General features: G+C 42.6%; 1 protein-coding gene across 2 annotated transcripts in view; it reads right to left on the bottom strand.

The window, feature by feature from the left end:
- The window catches only part of ADAMTS12 (ADAM metallopeptidase with thrombospondin type 1 motif 12), a 383295-nt gene that overhangs the window by 142671 nt on the left and 215575 nt on the right, over positions 1 to 25049 (bottom strand). For both annotated transcript variants that reach the window (XM_027092637.1, XM_027092636.1), the window contains exons 5-9: positions 24287 to 24370; positions 10432 to 10556; positions 6344 to 6493; positions 764 to 907; positions 35 to 179 (exon numbers count right to left, since the gene is read on the bottom strand). In XM_027092637.1, the coding sequence (XP_026948438.1) occupies positions 35 to 179; positions 764 to 907; positions 6344 to 6493; positions 10432 to 10556; positions 24287 to 24370 (648 nt within the window). The remainder of the gene's footprint in view (positions 1 to 34; positions 180 to 763; positions 908 to 6343; positions 6494 to 10431; positions 10557 to 24286; positions 24371 to 25049) is intronic.

Here is a 25049-nt window from a genome sequence, read left to right as displayed (position 1 = left end):
ACCCACCAGAGGCACCAATATACCCAACACTTACTTCTACTTCCTGGCAGAAGGTAGCATTGGGGCCATACTGCAGCTGGCATTGGTGGTGAACATCATAGATCACTCCAGGGGCAATGACGTTGGACTTCAAGCCTTTCTTTTTGGGGTTGTCGTCAAGACAGAACCCCCAGCCTCGGCTGAAAATGAGTTAATAGAAATGAGAGCAGTTGCTTATGATCTCCTCCTAAATGAAAGATTTAGTCTTTCATTCAAGAGAAACTTCCATTCCTCTAGTGTACTCTGTCCTTCAAGACAACTTTATTTCTATCAGGCCCAAGGTGAGAGTTGTCTAAAAGGAAATGCAAATCGCATCTCACACCATTTGTTCAGATGTGATCTAAGAAATACAAGCAGTGGTAAAGTGAGAAAATCACCATCTTACCCCAAATGGGGTACAATGACCACTGACTTGTCTGGGTTGCTTCTGCCAGTCCCCAGGGACTTAACTCACGATCAGGTCATAAAGAGCCACCTTCAGACAGAAGCAAGCTGAAGGGGGAGTTGGGGGGAGACGGAGTATTCACCCGGCTGAGGCTGGAGGCAAAACCCACCTAGATCTCAGGGTCAGAAAGCAGCAGTGAGGTCCACCCCTTCTGTTGCCACCCTCATACTGTGACCTGTGAGAGGAACTGAGACTTTTCCGGGCCTCGGGTAGAACTCAAAGTGACTTCCGGTTTACAGAGAGCCAAGTGAGGCTGTCCTGAGATGTGCAGTCACTTACTCCAGGAAGCGGGTGATGTACTCCTTGCTGCACTTGGACCACGTCAGTGGGGTGGGATTGTACTGGAGCTGGCGGGACATGATGGACGGGTGCCTGCCCACAGGCTCACAGTCATTTTCCTTCCCGTCATGCTGGATGCCGAAGCTGCCGGGGGAAGAGACACAAGGATATCAAGGAGGCAGGCGTGAAACAAGGAGGAAACCACAGTTTCTCCAAGGTGAAAATAACCCACGGAGATCCACCTCTGTACAGAAGGTATCTGATTACAAAGTGGGCCTTTGAAGTTGGAGGGGTCTAGCTAATTTTCAACTCAAAAGCACAGGAAACATTTCAGGCATGGCTTTGTTTCAAATATGCAACCCCTGGGAGCCATGTGTCTAATTCAAAAACTTCTGTTTGGCAGAAAGCTAAAAGCTTCCAGTTTGGCTTTGGCTTCTGTGAGACTAGAGTCGGGGGCAAATCTTGCGTCCAGCTGTCCTCTTTCTCCTGCTGTAGCAACCGTAGCACAAAAGAGCAAAACCTTCCTCTTCCCTTTTCATCATAATTTAAGGGAGAGCATGAGAGGGGAAGCCTGTGGAAGAGTTTATCAAAGGCCACAAGCTTGGAGGGGATGGATTTCTTTCTAGTATTGTTATGAGTCCTCCAACATCAGACATTAGGGAGACCTTACAGTACAAGGGTTAAGAGCGGGGTATCTGAAGACAGATGATTTGGATTTGAATTCCAGCTCTGCTACTTAAGGATCTGTGAGTTACTGAAACTTGCTGAGTTTCACTGAGCAGAAAATGGAGTCATCATCATAGTCCTGGGATGAGATTTGAGTGGAATAAACTTTGAAAATCACTGAGCAAGGTGCCTGGCATATATATATGTTGTGTAAATGATAGACATTTTTTATCGCTGTTTTTATCATTGTCTAGCTAGCTTATTTCCCTTTTCTAGATAAGTAAGTTGAGAGTCTGAGATCTGTCAAAAGTCATGAGCTAGTTTGTGGCAAAACTAGGTCTTCTGCAGATCTCTGTGCTCCTAAACCAGTGCTCTTGTCTGTGTCTTGCTGGGTTGGCTCCGTGACCTCCCACTGCCAGGGATGACCAGGTGAAGCAACCTTGAAAGGCCCTAAAGTGCTTAACTGACTCCCATGGCAAGGAGGTGCCTGGGAAGCAGGCAGACTGAGAAGTGTCAGTTTATAAGCCAAATCCTCAGGATCACCATCAAGATGACTTCTGAGTCCCCACAAGACCCCTCTCCGCTGGAATCTGCTTATTGGACACTTACAGCCTAGAGATGTTGGCTCAACTTTCCAAATCTGAACAGAGGAAAGTATGACCTCTTACACTGCTAGTGAAATTCAATCCCTCTGACAGGGAAGCTCATATCTAACTTTAATAAAATCTCCTGATCAACATTAGCAACTCTTGCAGAAAATAGTCTTTGGGGGATTTAGGGATTTTCTTGTATTATTTTTAATGCATTAAGATGTTATCAACTTACTTACAGACTCTGATCACATTCCACATGAATACAAAACTCACAAAGGAGTCAGGGAATTAATCTACAGAGCTCTTACCACCCAACCACAAAGAATTTAATTCAATGACAGTTGTTTCCCCCCACCCCGCAAGCAAGCCTTCCCCAGCCTGTTGCAAATCCAGTCCTACCCAGTTCATAAGGTATTCCACAAGTTCACCTGTTCAATAATTAGGAAAAATCCTAAACAAGCATGGTTCTAAAAATCTCCATGAATAATTGTTTTTCTAGCATTGGCTATTCCAATAAGACAAGCGGGACTTCCCTGGGGGTCCAGCGGTTAAGACTTCACCTTCTAGTGCAGGGGGTGCAGGTTCGATCCCTGGTCAGGGAACTAAGATCCCACATGCCTCGTGGCCAAAAAACCAAAAAGACAAGCCATATGGCTGGATCCTGTATACTGGGTGGCTTCAAACCTATACTCTAAATATATTAGTTCCCCAAAAGGAACTGATTTTGTTCCCTCTGAAGTTTTTAATTCACTAAAGCATTCCCCCTACAGTTTTATCACTCCTCTGTGCTCCCATCCAACAAAAGAAAAGCAGTGCTGCTAAACAAAGGTCCCTCTGGACATGTCTACTTTCTCTAAATGGGGGCAGCACTCCTGTCACATGGGATCAGTGGGTCAATGAATAATGAGAGACAAGGAAAGCACATGGGGTCAAAGGGATGGAAGGTGTTTCCAGGAAGCTACTTTCCAGCAGGCGGGATGAACCTCAAGAGCAGCTTGGAGTAAGGAGCCTACTACAGTCTGAAACAACTAACTGGGCTGTTGGATTAGCCTGCTTTACTACATCTTTGTTTTGTAATTCCTGTTAGATGGGTTTATGAAATTATAGACATGAAACAGTAAGCTAAGTCACTGCCTGGGTTTCAGGGTATCACTTGGTGAGACATTCCCTGCCTTTTACTGTTTATTTTATGATGGAGCAGAACCAGCAGAGAACAAGAATCATCAAAGTATGAATGTGAGCTTTTCTAACGCATTCAGAAAATATCAATTTGGTATATGCAACAAGCAAAGCTCTATAAATGAAATAAATGGAATATCACAATCCAGAAGAGTGGGATATATTGGGTGGATATTGCATTTTAAGTGTTCATCTCTATCGTGATATTTTCATTACTTGAAGGAAAAGGATGCTACGTCTCAGAGAGACATTTTAAATTTCCTGCTGGAATTCCATCTTCATTTTTGGTAACTCACCCAATAAGGGATGAGAGCTTAGGTATGGATGATGGACGTAATCCAGGCTTCTCATAAACGGAATTTTAAATTTTCTCAGAATAAAAATCAAACTATTTATTTAGCACAAGTTAGTTAACTTCACTTTCTCTTTTGCATCCTACGCAATCAGTGATGAAACAACTACGTTTTCAAGAACAATGGGGCATCTTTGTCATTGAACTATAATGAGTATCTTCTTAGGATAGTAGCTTATTGTGTTTTTCTTTTTCCGGGCAGCTTCAGGCCATTTCATTGATCTGCCCAGGGTTTCTCAGTTTGGTCCACAGCTAGTTAGAACTTTACACCTAAAGAAAGAACTAAATACCTCAGAAGCATCTTTAGCTATGAACAAGCCTCTCAGGACACTCCTAATGTCTTCTCTTCTTCCGTTTTGTGTCTTACCAAAGCATTTTTTTCTATCACTCAAACTCAAGGTTATATGTCTTCCTTCAACTTTGTCTTTCTTATCAGTGACCCAAAACTTTTTGTTTTGCCATTTAGAAGACAGTGTTCTATTTAGGTCATCTGTACATGGCCCAAGGTCCTCTTTCAAAAATTAAACTTTTAATTTATTATATTTATATATTAATTTTATAATATTATATCATTATAGATTCAGACGCAAGTTGTAAGAAATAATACAAAGAGGTCCCATGTACCCTTTACCCACTTTCCCCTCATGGTAACATCTTGCAAAACTGTAATACAATATCACAACTAGGATACTGATGTTGATACAGTCAAGATAGAACATTTTCACCATCACAAGGATTCCTCACATTGCACTTTATAGCCACACTCACTTCTTTCCCTCCCCCATTCCCTCCTCAAACCCTGGTAGCCATTAATATGGTCTCTATTTAGATAATTTTGTTATTTCAATAATGCTGCGTAAGTGGAATCTTACAGTATGTAACCTTTTGGGATTGGCTTTTTTCACTGAGCGTAATTGTTCAAAGATTCATCCAGGTCATTGCATGTATCGATAGTTGGTTCCTTTTCCTTGCTGAGTAGTATTCCATGGTATGGATCCAGCACATTTTATTTAACCATTTACCATATTGAGTTGAAACAACCCCTGCGTTTCTTCCAGTTTTTGGCTATTAAGACTAAGCCTCTATAAACATTCATGCAGAAACTAACACAACATTGTAAAGCAATTATACTCCAATAAAGATGTGCAAAAAAAAATTCATGTATAGGCTTTTTGGTATGAACATAAATCTTCATTTCTCCAGGATAAATGCCCAGGAGTACAACTGCTGGATCACATGGCAGTATTACCACTAGTTTACTTTTTAAAAACTGCCAAATTGAATTGAGTATATAAAGGATCCATTCTTGACACAAGTGGTGAGCATTTGAGAATGTCTTCTCCACTTTTCTTTAGCTTGGGCATCCCATTGCTGGGAATGTCTTGAGCAATCATTTCTCAGTTTGACCTAGTTATATTCACTTGACATTGCTTGGTCAGCAGATGCTGCTGATACCAATGACTTTATTGGAAGTTACAAGGGACAGTCCTTCCACATACCAGGATTGAGGATGCCTATGCATTTGCACATACTAATAATTTTCATTTTGCCAACTTATTATCAACACGCCAACAACTATGGCCTGGTCTTTTCAAGACCTAGCGTTCTGTCCTCAATCATTATTTAATCATAAGCAAGTCCCTTAACCTCTTTGTATTTTTGATAATTAAGGATACTAGAATATATCACATTTATCTCCCAGGGCTTTTTGGTAAGGATCAAAGAAATCACAGTACCTAATTCAACCTACTCATTTCAGAGATAAGGAAATAAGCACAAAGAGGTGAAGGGAATTCTCTAAGGTCATAATACTGGTTGGGAAAATCCAGAATAAGCACTAAGCCGATACTCTGGTTTTGTACTTCAGGTAAAAGTATTTTGAAAAGTTCCAATATTATATGAGAAAAATGGTGCAGAAGCTCAGGCCAGAGAGGCTGGGCCTTGAATAATCCAGTGAACAGGGCTATTCCTAAACAGGCAGGGGTATAGTTGAGCCATTTATAATGACTCCCCACTCTGAGTTTCCAATCAGTGTGCTGTTCTCTTATTTGTGGTTAATACATACACCAATAAATTAAGAATAAGCTAAGATCTTTCCTCCATGAGAACTTCTGATACCTAGAGAATCCAGAATCCTCATTATTCCTTTATTCAACCTTTCTGAAACCTGCCTTCTGTCAATTCACCTAATCAAATTCACACATTTGTGTGACAACTTGGACCTTCTGTTAACTGGTGTTGGTCTGCTGGGCTTTCCAAGTTTATAGCGGTTTTCCAGTTTTTCTTTATTCAGTGTTCTCCTTTAATACATATAAGTAAAATGGGACTAACAATAGTATCTACTTCATAATGTTGTTGAGAGGATTCAGTGACACAATGCAAAGCGTCTGGCATAAAATGTTAAGGTTTATGACTTTTTAGTGATATTAACAATATTACAGTTTCATAAGAACTAAATAGGGATTGTTATTCCTGAATTAATCAATTAAGTTAAAGCTTGTCTCCTTGTTTCTGCTTGCTTCATTCTAACTCAGAGAATTGCAGTGGCCTCTTTGATTCTGTGATGTCAATGGTACAAGGGGTCAGAGCAGAGAAGACAGTGGAATCTTTGTCATGTGTGATTCCCCATTCCCCCCTTTACAGGTGAGGAAGCAGAGATTTAAGAGGGTGATTCTCAAGCCACAATGCAATCAGATTCTCCTGACACCCTGTTTAAGTTTCCCTCCATTCCCTCTACTGATACTGATGCATGAACATGAGGAAGAGATCTCAGTTTCCTTGGCCCTTTACCTGTGTCCAAGCTCATGGGCAATTGTGAAAGCCAAGGGGAGTCCAGAATCTTCATTGATGTTACAACTCCGGTGAGGCTGGCACATTCCCGACAGGTGGGACAGACCCAGAGTCTCACAGGGGCGATTGACACCAGCACAGATGTCTTTTCTGAAAGTAAAGAACAGAGATGAGGAGGTACTCAAAGAAACATCTAGAAAAAAAAAAAAACCCTCCTGGAAAAAATCTGGGTATTAATTCACATTCAATATGGTCTGTAAAGCATGATTAAAATTGTTTTAATAGTCCATACGAATGAGGGAGCAATTTTGAATTCACTAGAATTATTCTGATTTCACCACTTGATGATTGAATCTCACTAACACCTGAAAAAGGTAGGAAATTATGGCAAATGTTTTACTTTGAGTTGTTTTTGCTCTTAATCTCAAGAGGCCAAATTATATTATTTGACCCATAAGGGAAGGATTTGACTGAAAACTGGAATTAATTTGAACTTTTAAATAGGGAAGGGAGAACCATCAGTGGCTGAGGTTTTTTCAGACATGAAACACCTTTTTGGTCGTTCTGAGGTCTGTCATCAAAACTCATCTGAGAATTTTTAGTCATTCATGAAAAAGGGAATTGGTGCAATCAAGCCATCCAGAGATCAAATTAATGGTCTCTCCAGTTCCACCACCCTAACAATACTGCATATGGGAGGGGATGGACACACAAACACTCCTAGGATCTTACAAAATACTAGTTACAGCTTTTAAATATAAAAATGTGCTCCCATATCCTAGAAGGGCTCATTTCAATCAGTGACAAGAGTTTTGAAGAGTTGTTAATTAGTTGTATGGTTTTCTTTAGTTCAAGAAGTCTTTGACAAGAAAGACTAGCACAAACGCCAACAGGGTTCTGAGCTTTAGCTGGTTGCAGACCTTCAGATCATGGGGTTTGTGTGGGTGTGATTTCTGGCAATAAATGGTCTGCTTTTTGTGTCCATTGGGCCACAGAAAATGTTCAGGCTCTGAGAACCCCCATAAGTTCTCAGTTCTCCAAGAGGCAATGGCTGGGACAATGGAACAGGAGAAAGCAACTGTCATCTCCCAGCATGCGCAGCAGACGTGAATCCGCATCCCTACTAGCAGTGGTAGTTCCATGTTGGAGAGCTAGATTGGATCATATAGCCCAAGCATTTCAAATAATTTCTGAGTCTGTGGGAGGACCGACCAAACGCTTTTCCACCCCTACTGCTAGATTTACTTTTTATTATTTCATTAAAAAAAAAAAAGTCTAGGTCTGCATGGAGCTGCTGGGAAAAGATGAATGACGCTTTTTGGTAATCTACCAACTTTCTGAAAGTGCAGGAAGTTGGGTCCCTTAAATAACTGTTCATTGAGTGCCTATTAAGTATCCAGCACTAAAGAAGATAAAAGCAGGTAACAAAAGGATTGTAAGATAGGGGTGGTCTTGCAGGCAAAGAGCTCCAGGAGATCAGCTCCACCTCCACCATGCACTGAAGATAGTAAAAGAGAAAACACGCCTTGGCATGCAGCCACCAGGCCCATTTCACAAGGCGTGTTCACACCAAACCCACCTTCTACTGAATGCACCTCTATAGCGAGCTCTGTTGAAGTGGATCTCAGCGTAGTCCTCCAGAAGCAAGTTCAGTCTTATACTTCCCTCCCTTCCTGAGCCTACCTATTTCTTCAGAGCAGAGGTTCTCAACAGGGGTTGATTTTTGTTCCCCGCAGCCTCCTAGGGAACATCTGGTAACGTCTGGAGACAATTTTAGCTGTCACAACTTCGAGGAGGGTGCTACTGCCATCTCATGGATAGAGGCCAGGGATACTGTGTTTTGTTTTGTTTTTTTCTGATATTTATTTATTTTTGGCTACGTTGGGTCTTAGCTGTGGCATGCAGGATCTTTTCTTGTGGCCCGTGGGGTTCTCTCTAATTGTGGTGCGTGGGCTCCCGAGTGCGTGGGGTCTGTAGCTGTGGCACACAGGCTTAGTGGCCCCGTGGCGTGTGGGATCTTAGTTCCCAGACCAGGGATCGAACCCACGTCCCCTGCATTGGAAGGTGGATTCTTAACCACTGGACCACCAGGGAAGCCCCCAGGGATACTGTTAAATACACTTCAATGCACAGCCCCTCACAGCAAAGAATTAGCCAACCCAAAATGTCAATGGTGTTGATATTGAGAAATCCTGCTTCAGAACTTGAAATTCTCTCTACTGTCTAGGAGTTGATAAGGTTCATCAAAGCTTGAAACCTGACCCCTGTTCTAAGGAAGAAAAATTATCACAGTAAGAAAAAAAGGAGAACAGATCCTTCGTATTCTTACTGAGTAATAGTATGGCTATTGGGGTCAAGCTACCTGGATTTAAGTCTCTACTGTACCTGTTAAAAGCAGTGAGATTTTGGGCAAGTGACATAATTAAGCCTCAGTTTCCCCATCTGTACAATAGGAATGATTGACAGTAATGAACTACCAGGGTTGTTGTGGGGATTAAATGGAATGATGATTGTTCTAACAGATGTAGCATAGGGCCTGGCCCGTGTCAAATACTCCCTAAATGCCAACTATCATTAACTCACTGATTTATGCATGTGTGAATGAGAGGAGAAACTATTTCTGCTTTCAGGGAAAGAAAGGAGACGGTGCTGAGACACAGGTGGCCGATGCTGATTTATGCATGTGCGAATGAGAGGAGAAACTATTTCTGCTTTCAGGGAAAGAAAGGAGACGGTGCTGAGACACAGGTGGCCAATGTTGGTCCCATGATCCAGGGTTCTTCCCTACAGCCAGGTCCTGCCTAGACCGAAGTCTTCCCCTGGCCACTTGCCTGGGTCCTCATGTTCCCTGGCTGCCTGTTGGCTCCCCAAAGCCTCTGTGCTTACATTCTACACCCACACCAACCTATTTCCCAGGGGAGCTATGATCAACCCAGGTGTCATAAGACCTAATGAACCTAACGTAATAGGTTTATGCCACGGACTTATTTTGGAACGTATTTGCATTCAACCGAAGTTTTGATACTATCACTCAAAAGAGTGATTCTAATGATTGGAATTTTGGGTCAGGGTAAGGCAGAAATTTGGATAGGGTGTACATAGGTTATGTACATCCCTTGTACATAACCTATGCACTGGGATAACCCTATCAAAGGGACAGATGACAAGCCAAGGTGTTCAGGGGCAGCCTGTCCTCCCCAGGAACAACAGACAGACACCCAGGGCCTTTCCGCTCATGAGGGTCTCTTCAGCTGGAGGGCCAGGCTGAAAGGCCTCTTCCACGACACATCTCTGGATTTCAGGATGTCTCTGAATGTGCATAGGAGTGCCCAGTGAAAACTTACTTTCCCCCCATTAAGAGCTTCATTTGTCTAGATTAAAATAGTGTCTGTTACATAGTAGGTACTCAAAAAATATTTAATGAATCAATGAGCAAACATAGCATTCCAAGAGCCTAGGTTGATCAGGTAAATTCACTAGCTTTTCACAGCTATGAGTCCTAGAAGGTGTGACGGTTCTTCTTTAGCACCATAGGGTCACTCTGTAGTCAGAACAAATAGTATCTTCATGAGGGTAAAAGGGAGAAAGGTGCAAGCAAACCACTCTGCCTATTCAGGGGAGGACCTTCTCCCCATATTCTGTCTTCAACATCAGTCAGAGATGGGTTACAAGGAGGACTGATTTCTGTAGAGATAGTTGCAGCTTTCTAAATTGGAGGAAATTTTTAAAAAGAAAATTAAAGGATGAGAAATTCCATGGTTAAGAGTTAAAGGAGCCTTTAATGAGGATCTGCTAACAAGCTTCCTGATTGTTTATAGAGCTGCACCGAAAAGCCAGTTTTAAAGATGAAATCATCACTGGGATAGGAAAGAGCAGATGCAGTTTATTAACACAGAGAGCTGTGCACATTGAGCAAGTTTGCTGACTGCTCCCTTACAGGTATGGGAGTCAGGAAGTGTCTAGTTGATAGACGCTGCCTTTTAAATGACAAGAGCAGCAAAGAGCAGAAGAATCTCATGAGGTTGAATACCTGGCAACCCTTTCACCTGCCAGCCCTCCCTGCCTTGCAGCCCCTGGTTCTGGGGTACCTGGTGAGAAGGACGGCCACATCATGATGGGCAGGGTTGAGGTCACTCTTGGGATTGATGCTCTTCTGCCACTTACAGAAGCTGGACAGTGTCTTCTCTGCATGGTGAACTATTTTCAATCCTTGCTGGAGAAAGAAGAGGAAGAGATTGGCATGGGTGATTTTTCTGGTCAGAGCCCATCATTTTAGTCTTCAGAAGCAGCTAGGTGAGATGAGCTCTGGGTGGGTGTCCCAGACATCTGGCAAGAATTCAGGGAGGCCAATGTACTCCTCTGGGCCAACCCCCTTCTCTAAACACTATCATTCCCATGACTTCCACTAAAAGAACGCAAAGGGGAGCACTGCAGGATAGAAATTATTACTGGAACAAGTAGCTCTTGAAGAAAAACTAAAAATATATTAGCAAAGACCAAGATCTGTTTGAAGTTCTATTTCTACTGGTTCTCTTCTTCCTAAGCCAATACAATTCCAAAGAGACATTTTTATTTCTAATGCAAAATGAATAGATTTTCAACAAAAAGCATCTTCCTTTCATGAGGTATCCTGCAAGGATGTACTGGATGTTTCCTTGCCCATGGTTTCCATCTTGGTTTGACATCTGTGGGTAAAGGGCAGAGGGTGACATAATCTCTCCAGGCTTTTAACCAGTTAGGATCATTGATTGTCTGACAACAATTAGGATGCTGAGGTAGATGCCCCAGCCTGCAACTTCAAGGGCTCCCGAGTCTTATCTAGCTGGCCCGCAGTTACTATTGGAGATGGAAGGAGAGGGCTTGTTCCAAATTAACTGGATGAACACTTGTCAGATGGGAGAGAAGAAAAAAGGGATAATCAGCCCTAGAAGGGCTCCAGTTTAATTTGAATTTCTAAAGGAGAAATTCCTTTCCCTTGCCTCATTTCTTCAGGATCTCTATATAGTGCCATCTCTTAAACAGGGTGGATTCTACGTGGAGAATGACTACCTCCCTTGGCTCACTCCAATCCAAGTCTATTACTCTGGGCTCGGCCCAAGATCTTCAGGGCTGTCTCTACATCAAACTATGAGCTTGCTTCTCTATATTCTGTATTTTGCTAAGGCCCACACCCAAATCCAACAGAGGTACTTGCTTGTCAGAGGTACTCCCAGGTCCCCCCACCCATGCTAATTGACTACCATAGATCACCTTCCCTTCATGAAAACACAGACAGGTGGCTCATCGCTCATAAAAACTCACTGAACTCCCTAGTGTAAAAAATTTAAATAAAAGCAACAGACTTCATTATTTAACAATTCTCATCATTATAGCATCCATTATAGGGTATATGGTGGTGGAGGGAGAGAGGTTCTGGGGACTAGCTGGGCACAGGTAAGTCAGTCTCCTATTCAACTAGTCAAACTGTAGTTAGAACAGGAACCCTACTGGAACAAACATCCCACACCCACCATAAGGAACTGGCTAGGTGGCATGAATTACGAATGGAGGAAAGAAAAGGAGTGAGGGTGGAGGGTAGAAGGATGGGAAAGGAGAAAAGGAAGGAAAGAAACATTTCTTGATCATTTATTTACTTATGTGCCAGATATTTTCACATAAATTCTCTAATTTAGTTTCATCTTCTCAGCGTTATTTGTAAAGAAAGCATTGTAATTTTCATTTTATAATAAGAGGAAGTTAAACCTCAGAGAAGTGAAGAACTAGCTGAAGGTCACTCAGGTCAGTTACTGAATCAAAGACTATGAGAACAGGGGCTCCTTGATGAAGCTGTACTTCTAATCGGTGACCAGCCTCATTAGAAAGGTGCCTTACTTCCCCTTCAGACAAGAAGGCAAGTTATCAGACAAAACATTAGCTATGATTAGATTGCTTTGAGGTTTGTTTTAAACCCTACATTTGTTTGTTTGTTTATTTTGGGGGGAGGAAGTCTCTGAAAGAATACTCATTAATTTAAAAATCATGCCATTTTGCATTGTTCCAAAGAAAATGAAAGTGGTATAAATCTAACAAAACATGTACGGGATCTGTATCTGGAAAATTACAAAATTCTGAGGAATGACATGAGTCTTGATCTAAACTTCACACCTTATACAAAAATTATCTCAAGATATATCACAGACTGAAATGTAAAATATAAAACTTTCGAAAAAAATCATAGGGGAAAGTCTTGGGTCCCTAGGGAAAGAGTTCAGAGACTGGATACTAATCAGATGATCCAGAAAAGGAAAAACTGAAAAATTGGACCTCATCAAAATGAAAAACTTGTGCTCTGAGAGAAACTTGTGAAGAGAATGAAAAGATGAGCTACAGAGTGGGAGAAAGTATTTGTAAGCCATATAGCTGTCAAAAGACTTGCCTCTAGAAAATCTAAAGATCTCTCAAAACTCAACAGTAAAAGAACAATGAGAAAACAGGCAAAAGACATGAAGAGACATTTCACTGAAGGGGATATACAGATGGCGAATAAGCACAACAAAAAGATGTTGAACCTCATTAGCCGTCAGAGAACTGCAAATTAAAACCACAATGAGATATCACTACCTGCCTATCAGAATGACTAAAATTTTAAAAAGTGACAGCATCCAAACAATGGTAAGGATGTGGTAAAATTGGGTCACTTGTACACTGCTGGTGAGAACGTAAAATGGTATAGCCGCTATGGAAAACAGTCTGAAGTTTCTTAAACAACTAAACATGCAACTACCCTATGACCCAGCAAGTACATTCCTGGACATTTGTCCCAGAGAAATGAAGACTCATGCTCACACAAAAGCCGGTAGTGGAATGTTTATAGCAGCTTCATGCATGATAGCAGAAAACTGGAAACAACCCAAATGTCCCTCAATGAGTGAATGGTTAAATAAACTGTTATATACTATGGAATGCTACTTAGGACCAAAAAGGAACAAACTCTCCATACACACAACTTGGACGGATCTCAAGGGAATTACACTGAATGAAAACAATCCAATCTCAAGAGGTTATATACTATATGATTCCATTTATATAACATTCTTGAAATGACAAAATTATAGAGACGTAGAACAGATTAGTGCTTTCCAGGAGTTAGGTCGGTAGACAGAAGGGAGGTACAAAAGGGTAGCATGAGGGATCTTTGTAATGGAACTGTTCTGTGCTGTGGCAAATGTTCCAGAAATCTATACATGTTAAAATTGCATAGAACTAACTGTGAATACACACACACCCACACACACACACACACACACTCACACATCAATTAGTGCTTGTAAAACTGGTGAAATCTGAATAAGGTAGGTGGTTTGTATGAATATCAATTTATTGGTTCTAATGTTGTACCAAAGTTATATGAGATGTTACCACTGGGGGAAACTGGGCGAAGGGTATATGGCATTTCTCTGTACTACTTCTTGCAACTGCATGTGAATCTACAATTACCTCAAAAAAAATTAATACCTTAAAAATGATAACTGATCTGAATCAAGGCTAGAGGGTTGCAATAGAAGGTCTTATAAAGCAGGGGTCCCCAACCCCCGGGCCGTGGGCCGGTACCAGTCCGCGGCCTCTTAGGAGTTGGGCCGCACAGCAGGAGGTGCGCAGCAGGCAAGCAAATGAGTGAAGCTTCACCTGCCGCTCCCCATCGCTCCCCATCGCTCACGTCACCGCCTGAAACCCCTGCGCCCTGATCACTGGCATTACCATCTGAACCATCCCCCCTGCCGCCGTCAGTGGAAAAATTGACTTCCACGGAACAGGTCCCTGGTGCCAAAAAGGTTGGGGACTGCTGTTATAAAGCACTTTTCAGTATGAGTCTATGTGGGTTACTAATTAAATACGTGTGAGTTCCCAGAGTTTTGAATCAAAGGGAACCTATAATCTTTCAGATGGGTTACAGTGGGTAGGAAGAGCCCACATATCACAGACCCACATATCCACACACCCTCTCTGAGGTTCAGTTAAGTTCTCTATCTAAATAGCCATGAATGTAAAAGCTTGTTAGAGCCAAGGTGGCCACACAGGCAGAAGCAGATGGAGCCCCTCTCGAAATGTCCTCCTGCGGCTCACAGTCCCTGGAGGGGGCACACAGCTCAAGGTGGGATATTGCCAGACTGGAAAAAACCAATTTTTTCCTTCAATATTGTCCTTTTTTTTTTTTTAACATCTTTATTGGAGTATAATTGCTTTACAACGGTGTGTTAGTTTCTGCTTTATAACAAAGTGAATCAGCTATACATATACATATATTCCCATATCCCCTCCCTCTTGCATCTCCCTCCCTCCCACCCTCCCTATCCCACCCCTCTAGCTGGTCACAAACCACAGAGCTGATCTCCCTGTGCTATACTGTCCTTTTATACACTGGCTGGACTCACGATTTTGGAAGAACTTACATACCAATCCACATGTGTCTGTTTGAGGAAAAGTGAATGTTTACAAACATCCACTGTCCCTGGATTCTGAGCCAAATTCAGTGTCAGCAAGGACATATCTTCACCATCACGGGGAAAGCAGTCATCTTCCAGATGCCGCAGCATAAATTCTGCCTCCAATTTTCCCATCATTACTACGAGCCCATTTCCCTGAAGGATCTTGGGAACAATAAACCCAATCCTCTCATTGAAACAATGAGGAAATTCAGGCCAGAGAGGGAAGTAATTCAGCAGGTTTTGGCAGAGCAAGGTTGTGATGCAAGGTATGCAGCTACTAATCCAGGAATGGTGGTTTCCAAACTATTGAAGACTTCTCTAAACCTTCTGTTTGAATAACTGCAAAGAATTAGCAATTCACCTATCAATGGTTATCGCTTATTTATCTCCCCCACCTCACACTCCCACCACCAGGAAGGAGACAAACACAGGCAGAGACCCTCTCCTTCCAAGATCCCCAGCTCTCCTTCCTCGTTTTACTCTCTGGCCACTTCTTGGGCTCCTTTATGGGCTCTTCTGCCCTGCTTTTGGCTCATTGCTAGTTCACTCTCAATCACAGTTGTATTTTGGGAAATCACCTATACACTATTAACTCTCAAATCTCATTCCAAACCTCTCCTGGAGTTCAAACTCATGTACCCAAATCTCTTGATGGACACCCCCTTCCAGATGACACCAGAGGTACCCACAGCTCAGCATCCCCGAAATCCTTTCTCTCCACGTTAACCTGCTATTCTTCCTGCATCCTCTTAGTTACAGGAACCACCATCAGTGTCCTCCTGCTGGTCTCTCCTCTCTCCTTATTCGGCATCTCAATCTGTCATGATGTGCTGCTAACTTTACCTCCTCTCCATCTTTACTCCCAACTGCCCTAGTTCAAACCCTCATCATTTTATGCCTGGATTAATCCTTACAGCATCTCTTAACTGTTTTCCTTCTTTCTTCTCTTTAAATCTATCCTCCCAGGACTTCCCTGGTGGTCCAGTGGTAAAGAATCCGCCTTCCAATGCAGGGGATGTGGGTTCGATCCCTGGTCAGGGAACTAAGATCTCACATGTCACGGGGCAACTAAGCCCGTGCACCACAACTACTGAGCTCGTGTGCCTCAACGAGATAGCCCGTGTGCCACAAACTACAGAGCCCACGCACCCTGGAGCCTGCGTGCCACAACTAGAGAGAGAAAACCAACATGCCACAACTAGGGAGAAGCCCACACACCACAACGAAGAGCCCACACCACAATGAAAAAACCCGTATGCCTCAACGGAGACCCTGTGTGCTGCAACTAAGACCCGACGCAGCCAAAAAAATAAATAAATAAATAAAATAAAAAATTAGATAAATCTATCCTCCTTGCCATTGCCAAGTTAATCTAGCCAAAATCAAAGTCTGCTCATATCACCATGTAAGACTCAAGACCCTTTAAAGTCTAACCTCCAGGAAGCCCTCCCTTCAGTTTCAACCTCATAGTTTATGTTCCAGCAACATTCAAACTGCCTGTATCACCATTTCCCCCAGGCCCACGCACACGTTATTTTTCTCCTTACTTTCTTCTGGCTGCTTGCTCTGCCTAGAACACCTCCTTTCTCTCATCATTTACTCCCTTTAACTTACTCAGCATCCATTAATTCTTTAAGATTCAATTGGGGCATTTCCAAGGAGCATTCCCTGCCCCCAATCTGGAGTCGTTTCCTACAAATACATCTTGCGCATCTTGGTTCACAGCACTTGCTGCACTAGGTTAAAATGTTAAAACTGTGTGATGTTATTCTCAGAGCTTTCTGAGAATCTGTTCCCGGTTTATAACCCTCAGTTTAGCTCAAATAAAATTCCCTTTTTTTAATCTTCTTAACTTGATAGTTAATTGAATTTTCATTGACATGAGAAAAAAAAATATTGGCCCAAAGTCTACCCCCAAATCTTGCTTGCTTTCTCCCTGTTGCCTCTGTCAGTTCCTCTTACAGACAAAGCAAGTGTAATTAACTGAGTTGCTGGTCATTTGTAGCTGGGTGCCTTGCCCTTGTGCAGAACTTTCATCTACAGTATGTGGCATTTAACACAAGTTCAGTGCTTACTGCTTGTCTGCTAGATGTCGTGACTCTTCCAGGAAGTTTGAATTAAGCACCCCTTTTTTCAGCCTCCTCAGCCTTTTTATCTCCAAGTCTCATAAGAGGTTAAGTCCAACACTTTCTCAGTTTCTTGAATGTACTTGATCCCAGGAGCCTTGGTTAGTGTTATTAGCTACACCTCAACACCATGCAGCCCTCAGCACACACAAGATACAGAGGAGCTTTGGAGAGATCACACTGGCACACAATGAATAAGGGGAGACTTGTACAGTACCAAACATTTCCTATAAAGCATCCTCGTCATTATTCGAGCTTGTCAAAACAAACCCCCATCCAGACAAATTTTTTTCATATTTCCTTTGAAAACAAAAATAGATTTCCCTTTTTGTTCTTTCATCATTTTTTCTCACCTCATTTTCTAAAACAAGTCCAATTCACTTCCCACTTCCCCTTTCCTATTTATTTGAGTATGTGACCTGATTGGACAGGGAGGTGACCTAGAGGAAATCAGTGGTGGCTCGCAGAAAGAGTCCCAAATGGGAGAGAGAAGATGATCTTGCAAGAACATGGCGTTTATTATAAATTGTTCTCTTTGTAGCTCTCTCTTTACAATGAAAAAAAATCATGTATTGATTTCCTTGAGAATTTGCGATTCAACGCACAATCTGATCATGCTCTGCTAGCCAGGCTTAGGTTCCTGGAAGAAAGAGAACAGGCAGAGAAGGGAAAAGCAGTAAAGTGGAATAACTCATCTGATGATCAAAGGAAGAGATACTTGATTTTTTTTTTTTTTTTTTTTTTTGCGGTACGCGGGCCTCTCACTGTTGTGGCCTCTCCCGTTGAGGAGCACAGGCTCCAGACGTGCAGGCTCAGCGGCCATGGCTCACGGGCCCAGCCACTCCGCGGCATGTGGGATCTTCCCGAACCGGGGCACGAACCCGTGTCCCCTGCATCGGCAGGCGGACTCTCAACCACTGCGCCACCAGGGAAGCCGGAGATACTTGATTTTTTAAAAAATTAATTTATTTATTTTTGGCTGCACTGTGTCTTCGTGTCTGAGCGTGGGCTTTCTCTAGTTGCAGCGAGCGGGGGCTACTCTTTGTCGCGGTGTGCGGGCTTCTCATTGCAGTGGCTTCTCTTGTTGCGGAGCACGGGCTCTAGGCGTGCAGGCTCAGTAGTTGTGGTGCAAGAGCTTAGTTGCTCCGTGGCACGTGGGATCTTCCCAGACCAGGGCTCGAACCCGTGTCCCCTGCATTGGCAGGAGAATTCTTAACCACTGCGCCACCAGGGAAGCCCGAGATACTTGATTTTTAAAAAAAGTGATGAATGTAAGAATTCATTTACCTTATTTTTGACATTTATCTTGAAAAAGCAGCAGTTCTATAGGTTATAACAGACCCACAAATCACCCTGGGGGCAGGGAAGTCACCAGTCTGAACTGCTGGAGTTAACAGGCTTTTAACTCCAGAGGCTCACAGAAGTGAACCCAACACTAAATCACTCTGAGACCAAGAGCGAAATCCTCTGTGAAAAGTCATCTCCCTCCCGTCTGTCAGCTCTACTGCAGCTCCTTCAAGCCAGCCTGACACCCGCAGGCTCTACCCCTCAATGGCACAGCGACCTGGGGCCCATCTGGCTGGCGTCATCCCAACTCGCTCCCATCCCAGTTTTGTCTCCATCCTGTTCTTAAAAGAAGCCTCCAACTTCTTATGATTCTAATCTTCTCCTTTACGTTTTTTGTTTTCTGTCAAGGACTTTGGTACAGTTTCCTCATCTGTGAAATGAGTATTACAGTAACAAGTTTCCAGGGTTGTTGTGGGACCTGATGATGATGACAATGATAAGAATAAGAATGATACTGACAAGTAACACTGATGGAGTGGTTTCTACAAGCCAGATACGAGGCTGACTATTACATGAATGAACACGTTTGATTCTCATAGCAACCCTAGCAAGTAAATATTTACCAAATGAAGAAATGGAGACACAGATAAGTAACCTACCAAAGGTTACATGACTAGAAAGAGGGGGGACTGACTATAGACCTGTGCTCACTACAATGTTAACTGCTCACAAGAGTAGGAGGGAAGGGAGCAATCCTATCCGTAACCCCAGCCCAAAAGTAGAGCAGGGAGGCCATTGAATGAGTTGGTCTAAAGTGGAAAGGGCTAAAGGTTAAGTTCATGTGCGAGTCCTTGAGGGACAATGGAAGTTCAAAGGATAGGACTAGGGTCCTAAAGTGGAAATGAGAATTTGATTTAGGGCTGGATGGAGGCAGGATAGGACAGAGAGCAAGCTGGCTCATCTCTGAAGCCACTCTGATTGCTTGGTCCCTGATGTCTTTTTTTTTTTAATTTTTAAAAACTTTTTTATTATGGAAAATTTCAAACATATACAAAAGTGGAAGGAGTAGTGTAATAAATCCCCATGAATCCATCAGTTAGCTTCAAAAATGATCAACACATGGTCAATCTCATCTCACCATGATGTCTTAATATGCTAGACAAATCTTTCCAGCTCATGGTTTTGTGTACCTGAGTTTCCACTGGTCCAAAATGTGACCCTCTATTCTTTGAGACGTCTCCAGGATGCTCCCAAATTAGTATTGCATCCGACTAATTTATTCTCAAAATGTGATGAAATTCCCCAGTGGTTTTTTACATGGCAGTAACTGACATAGAGAAACTGTATTTTATGTATGTAGGTTAATCACCAAGTCTCTGGAACCCACCACAGAAAATGAAGTCCAAAATGCTGTTAGCTGTCAGGTATGACTTTGAAAAAGAAAGATGAGAGCCATAGAAAGTCACTGATGGAAGAGACCTAACTCAGTGTTCCCCACCTCATGTCACTTCCCACAGAGCCTCAGAGCCATCTCTCTAATGCCTTTCTCTCCATTTCACCTCTCAGTTTGGAATCAACCAGAGACTCCCACAGGATTAGATCCAAACCCCTTTATGGGGCCACAGGCTTGTCATGACTTGGCCCCTTATCTTCACCCACTGACTGCTGGCCTCACTCATTCACTCTTCCTCTTATCTGTTATATACCAGTAGGGCTAAGTGGCAAGCAACACCAGACCCAACCTTTGCCAGACCCAGTCTTACACACTAACGGAGGAAAGTGTATCAGGCAAATAGATGTAAAGTTACAATTCGGATATGTGCTATGAAGGAGAAATGCAGTATTGTGGGAGTATATAATAAAATATTACTGGGCATGGACATCAGGGAAGGCTTCCCCAGCCAGGAGACACTTGAGCTGAGATCTGAAGGATGAAGGTGTTAACTAAGTGAAGTCAAAAAGGAAGACAGTCCAGGCAACAAGACCAGCAGCAGGAGAAAGCATGATAAGTAGAAGACTATCACTCTATCTCAAGAGCAAGGAGGGCATAGTAAGTGATTAGAGAGGGAATCAGAGAAACACTGGATTGCTTTAAACCAGGGATGGGCTTTGGAAAGGGGTGTCAGGACGGTAGAGATAATCAGATTACCATTTAGAGATCATCCTGGCTGCAATGAGAAAACAAGATCAAAAGGAATCCAAGCAGACCAGAAAGTACATACAACTATAGCCCAGGAAAGAGATAACTGTATCTTGAATTAAAGTGATGTAAATGAGACGGTCAGAGAAAACTGTGAGTACATGATGATGGGCTAGATACGGGGTGGAGGGGGGAGAAGGAGGTGTCATGGATGCCTTCTGGGTCTTTGGCTCCTACAACAGGAAGGATGATGATATCACACACAGAGACAGGTAACAGTGGAACAAGACCAGGTATGAACGGAGGTGGGCAGGTTTCGATCGGCTGTTTTCTCTCCTGCCTCCGACAAAATCTCATTGTTTCCTTTTTTCACAGCAAGGTTTCTGAGCCTCCCATTTTGTGGTTCATGATCAGTGGTGTGTTCACAGCCCCTCACAGATAAATGGTCTAGCATATATGCATGCTTAGTGCTTAGTTTAAGCACTAAGGCTATTGCCCCTACTTCTAGGTTCCCCTTCCTGGGATGTCCTTCCTCACTGGTTAATTTCTTCTCGTCCTCTAAAACCCAGCATAGACATCCAAGTATCCTTCCTTATCCCAGGTACTCTTTTTCTTTTCTTTGTATTCATGACAAGCTCAATTTGAAATTTTCTATTCTGTGCCTTTGTGCAGGAGATGCTAAGCTCCTCACAATCAGAAATACGACATTGATTCATATTTGTACCCTCACCAGCTAGCACAGCATGAGACATAGAGTTGACGTACCACAACGTGCTTCTCATTTACAGATGAAGAAAAAAGGAGGGATGCAGCAATGATGGGACTTTCTCAGAGTTACCTACGGGATGATGACAGAGTCAGGACTCGAACTCAGGTCTCCTTGCTCAAGAGCAGTCACCTCCCAGTACCTCACACTGTACTTCCTGCCTGTGGCTGCTACCCTGATGTAAGTTAAGGGCTGGAATCATTGCTGTTTGCTGTTGATGGGGCTGCTCATTAGTCCAAGATGTGAAGAATAGTTAGAGCCATGATCTGGGAATCAAGAAAATGAGAATTGTGAATTGCAACTCTCCAATGAGCTGGCCGTTCTGTTGTCAAATTATGAACCTTGTACCCCTTGGAGAGTCTATAAAAGCTTGAATGAGGAAGATATTTGGCAAGTGGGAGAAAGGAAGCCGTGGATTTTTGCAGCAAATCATTTGTGTCTCATTGCACTTGCGAAATGAGGAAGGGAAGAAGAAAAACAATGTAACTGTGGTGGGGTCAGAGAGGTAATGGCCAATCCAGTTCTTTCAAAGGATTCCACTGGAAGCAAGACTTTGGCGGCATTGTTTCCTGGAATGAAGAGCTACAGAGTTAAAAGGGGCCCAAAATCCACAGAAGCCACATGTTGAGCTCCCACTAGTGCTGCTGTTGAAACTGCAGAGGGTAAAGGTTTTTCCTTCCCACACCCAGAAGAACCTTCCTTTTTTCCCCCTGTAGCTAAGCATGCATATATGCTAGGCCATTATACAGTAGTGATAATTTGTCTTCCAAGGTATCCAGGTATAATTTTCAAAAAGTTAAAAACATAATTCTCAGACATATATAGTGAGCACATGTTCAAGATATATTTAACTCACTAATAAGGAGACAGGCAAGATGGCAAAGCTGGTTCGAAGGCAGATATATGAAACTGATGCAACTATAGTCAGTTTAAAAAAAAAAAAAAGAATGCTGGCCTAAGACTGCTACATTAGATACAAAATTACATAATGTTCCACAGACCAATAAAACCATAGTCTTTGGAGTTATCTTCTTGCTGGACACAAATCATTTCCATCTCTACTGTCCAAAACCCATTTGTACTCTATCAGTTTCCTGCATGTTAACACCTAACTTTACCATGTCTAGACCCTAATCAATCATGAATAATAATCAAACAAAGTTACATTCCCATAGAGTGAGATAGGTCATGTTAGACACTGAAAGGACACATAGTTTTTGTTTTGCCTGGTTTGTAAGTTTTGGGTAAATTTTCTTAACAAAAGGTTTACAGGAAGGGAAATAATATATCCATCGGTATTCCAAGATACCCAAAGTATATCTTGAGTGACTAAGGGAAATAGCGATGGTAGAGGGGAGAAGAAGGAAAAAGGATCAGGCTCCAGAGATCGTTGTTTTAAAATCTTCTGCCTGGAGGCTTCTCCTCCGAAAGCAATCAACCCTGCCCTGAGCATTCTGACCTCAGATCTCTTGCTGATGAAGATTTGAACGATGCCCTTCTTCACATATCTCAGCTGCTGGCTAAGTGCTATAGATTGCAAAGTCATTTCATCAGGTTGGCTGGTTCAGTCATTCACTAAATTTTACTTCATTCATTTATTTATTCATTCATTCATGGCCAGGCACTGTGTTCAGTGCTGGAGACAAAGCCAAGGATAAAGGGACATAGTTACCACTCTCATGGAATTCACATTCTGATGGTGGCTGAGATAAATAAGAAAAGAGAAAACAAATACACAGACTGTTAATGAATTGTAAGAGTGGTATCAATAAAGGAAGTAAATCACTTTCCGTGATGGAGAACAGTTAAGTGGGACCAGCTTTGGGTAGGCTGGTCATTGAGACCTCTCTGAAGAGGCAGCATTTCAACAGAGGCCTGAGAGGTGAGAAGGTGTCAGTCACTGAGCAGAGCCAGGGCAGGGGTGCTTCAGGCACTGGGAACCTCAAGTGCATAGGCCATGAGGCTGACGGGGGCCTTGCGTGTTCTGGAACCTATCTGAAGTCCAGTGCGGGGGTGGGCAAAGTGGGGGGATGTGGGGTAAGCGAGGCAGAGAGTGACACAAGGAAAAAATGGAAAGGTGGACGGAGGCTAGACCATGAATGTCTCTGCAGGACGCAGTAAGAAATGCTGAATTTGTTCTAAAAACAACATAAATCCATTAAATAGTTTTGCTCAGTGGAGCAACTCAATTTGTATTTAAAATTGCCATTCTAACTGCTACGCAGAGATTGGATTAGGGTGCTGGGGGTGTCAGGGAAGGCTTAAAATAGGAAGAGCATTTGGGATCTCACTGTGGTAGTCTAGGCAGGATATGATAAAAGCCATAAACCAACACAATGACTGTGGACATGATGAACAGTGGGTGATTTTGAGATGCACTTTGAAGGTAGGAGCACGGTGGGCCTTGCTGTGGAACGTGGAAGATAAGAAAGGAGGGAAGCAAGAGTGACTCCCAGGCTTATGTAACAGTGCACAATAGCACCGTTTACTGAGATGGGTAAGATGGAGGGTAGGGGAAGGGTGGAAGGCAGGGCTGAGATGATTCGGGCAGGGAGTAATCAAGAATTCCACTTTGGACTAAGTTTCCAAGTTCAAGTGGAGTAGAACACATCCAGGTTGAGATGTCAAATAAGCAACTGGATGTAAGTCTGGAGCTCAAGTAGGAGGTCTGGGCTTGAGGTATCAGTTGAGTCTCAGCATACACATGCTCTCTAAGTCTCTGAGAAGAGACAGAATCCCCAAGTAAAATTGCGGAGAGACAAGCGGGCCCAGATCCGAGAGACATGTATTAATACGCAAGAGGTAAATAAACGGTGTAAAAGGTTCAGTATTTCCATGTCTCTCCTAACTTTTATTTGAATCACCCAGCCATAACATGATTTAGTTTGTTTCCACTGTGGAACATTCTTAGTCACTGCTGTCAATCTGATTTGTGAGTTACTAGATACAAAGACCGTCAGGTGATTTCAAGTCTGTATATCTTGGAAACGTTCTCTATCTCCCACCTGACATCCCTGAATTCCCAAGAAAATAACACGGATGGGCTTCCAAACATCTTTCTGGTACCCTCTTTCTTGTCCATCCACAGCTCTTCTGAAGGAAGCAGGTAGGGAGTGTGAAGAGCCAGGTCACAAGACCGGTGGGGAAACTATTCCTTACCTCTTCTTCTTCAAGTAGAATGAGCCGAACCACAACGATGTGAATTGCATTGCCAATGCTTGGGTTATGGAACAACCCGGTGACCTAGAGTCAGAAACGGAAAACCGTTAGGCTCACGTGAACAGAGAACAGATAAATGCTGGAGGAGGGGAAGAAACAGAACTGTAATGTAGTTGAAATAATTCCTTATCTTATAGATCAGGAATTTTTGGTGGAGTGCAAAGATGAGTGAGATACGGCCACGTGGGAAAGCAGGAAGCATTACAAGGCAAAACGGAAGCTTCAAATTAGGGGTCCTTAACTTTATTCCAATTCTAGCTCCAACTACCTTGAAGAAATCATATTCTAGTTCTTTGTCTCAGTTTCCTCATTTGTGAACTTATATAAATCAGTGAGGAAAAAATCATACTAAAATGATTGAGTCACTTGATAAGTAACTAGTAGAAAATGTACATGATACATTATAAGTTTTCCTAGGAGACATGTTTTTAAGAGAAAGAATAATTTGTCCTTAATTATCTAGGCATGGAATATATTTATAAATATAAATACAAATATATACATATATATATATATATATATATATATATATTAAAAGGACCAGGGAATTCCCTGGCAGTCCAGTGGTTAGGACTCTGCGCTTTCAGGGCCAAGGGCCCGGTTCAATCCCTGGTCGGGGCACTAAGATCCTGCAAGCTGTGCAGCCAAAAAAAAAAATTAAAAAAAATTAAAAAATAAAGGGGGCTTCCCTGGTGGCGCAGTG

The sequence above is a fragment of the Aethalodelphis obliquidens genome, unplaced genomic scaffold (assembly GCF_003676395.1).
Source record: "Aethalodelphis obliquidens isolate GAN/ISIS:26980383/991018 unplaced genomic scaffold, ASM367639v1 scaffold80, whole genome shotgun sequence".
In the NCBI taxonomy this organism is placed as follows: Eukaryota; Metazoa; Chordata; class Mammalia; order Artiodactyla; family Delphinidae; genus Aethalodelphis; species Aethalodelphis obliquidens.
This window is presented reverse-complemented; position numbering and strand designations above follow the sequence as displayed.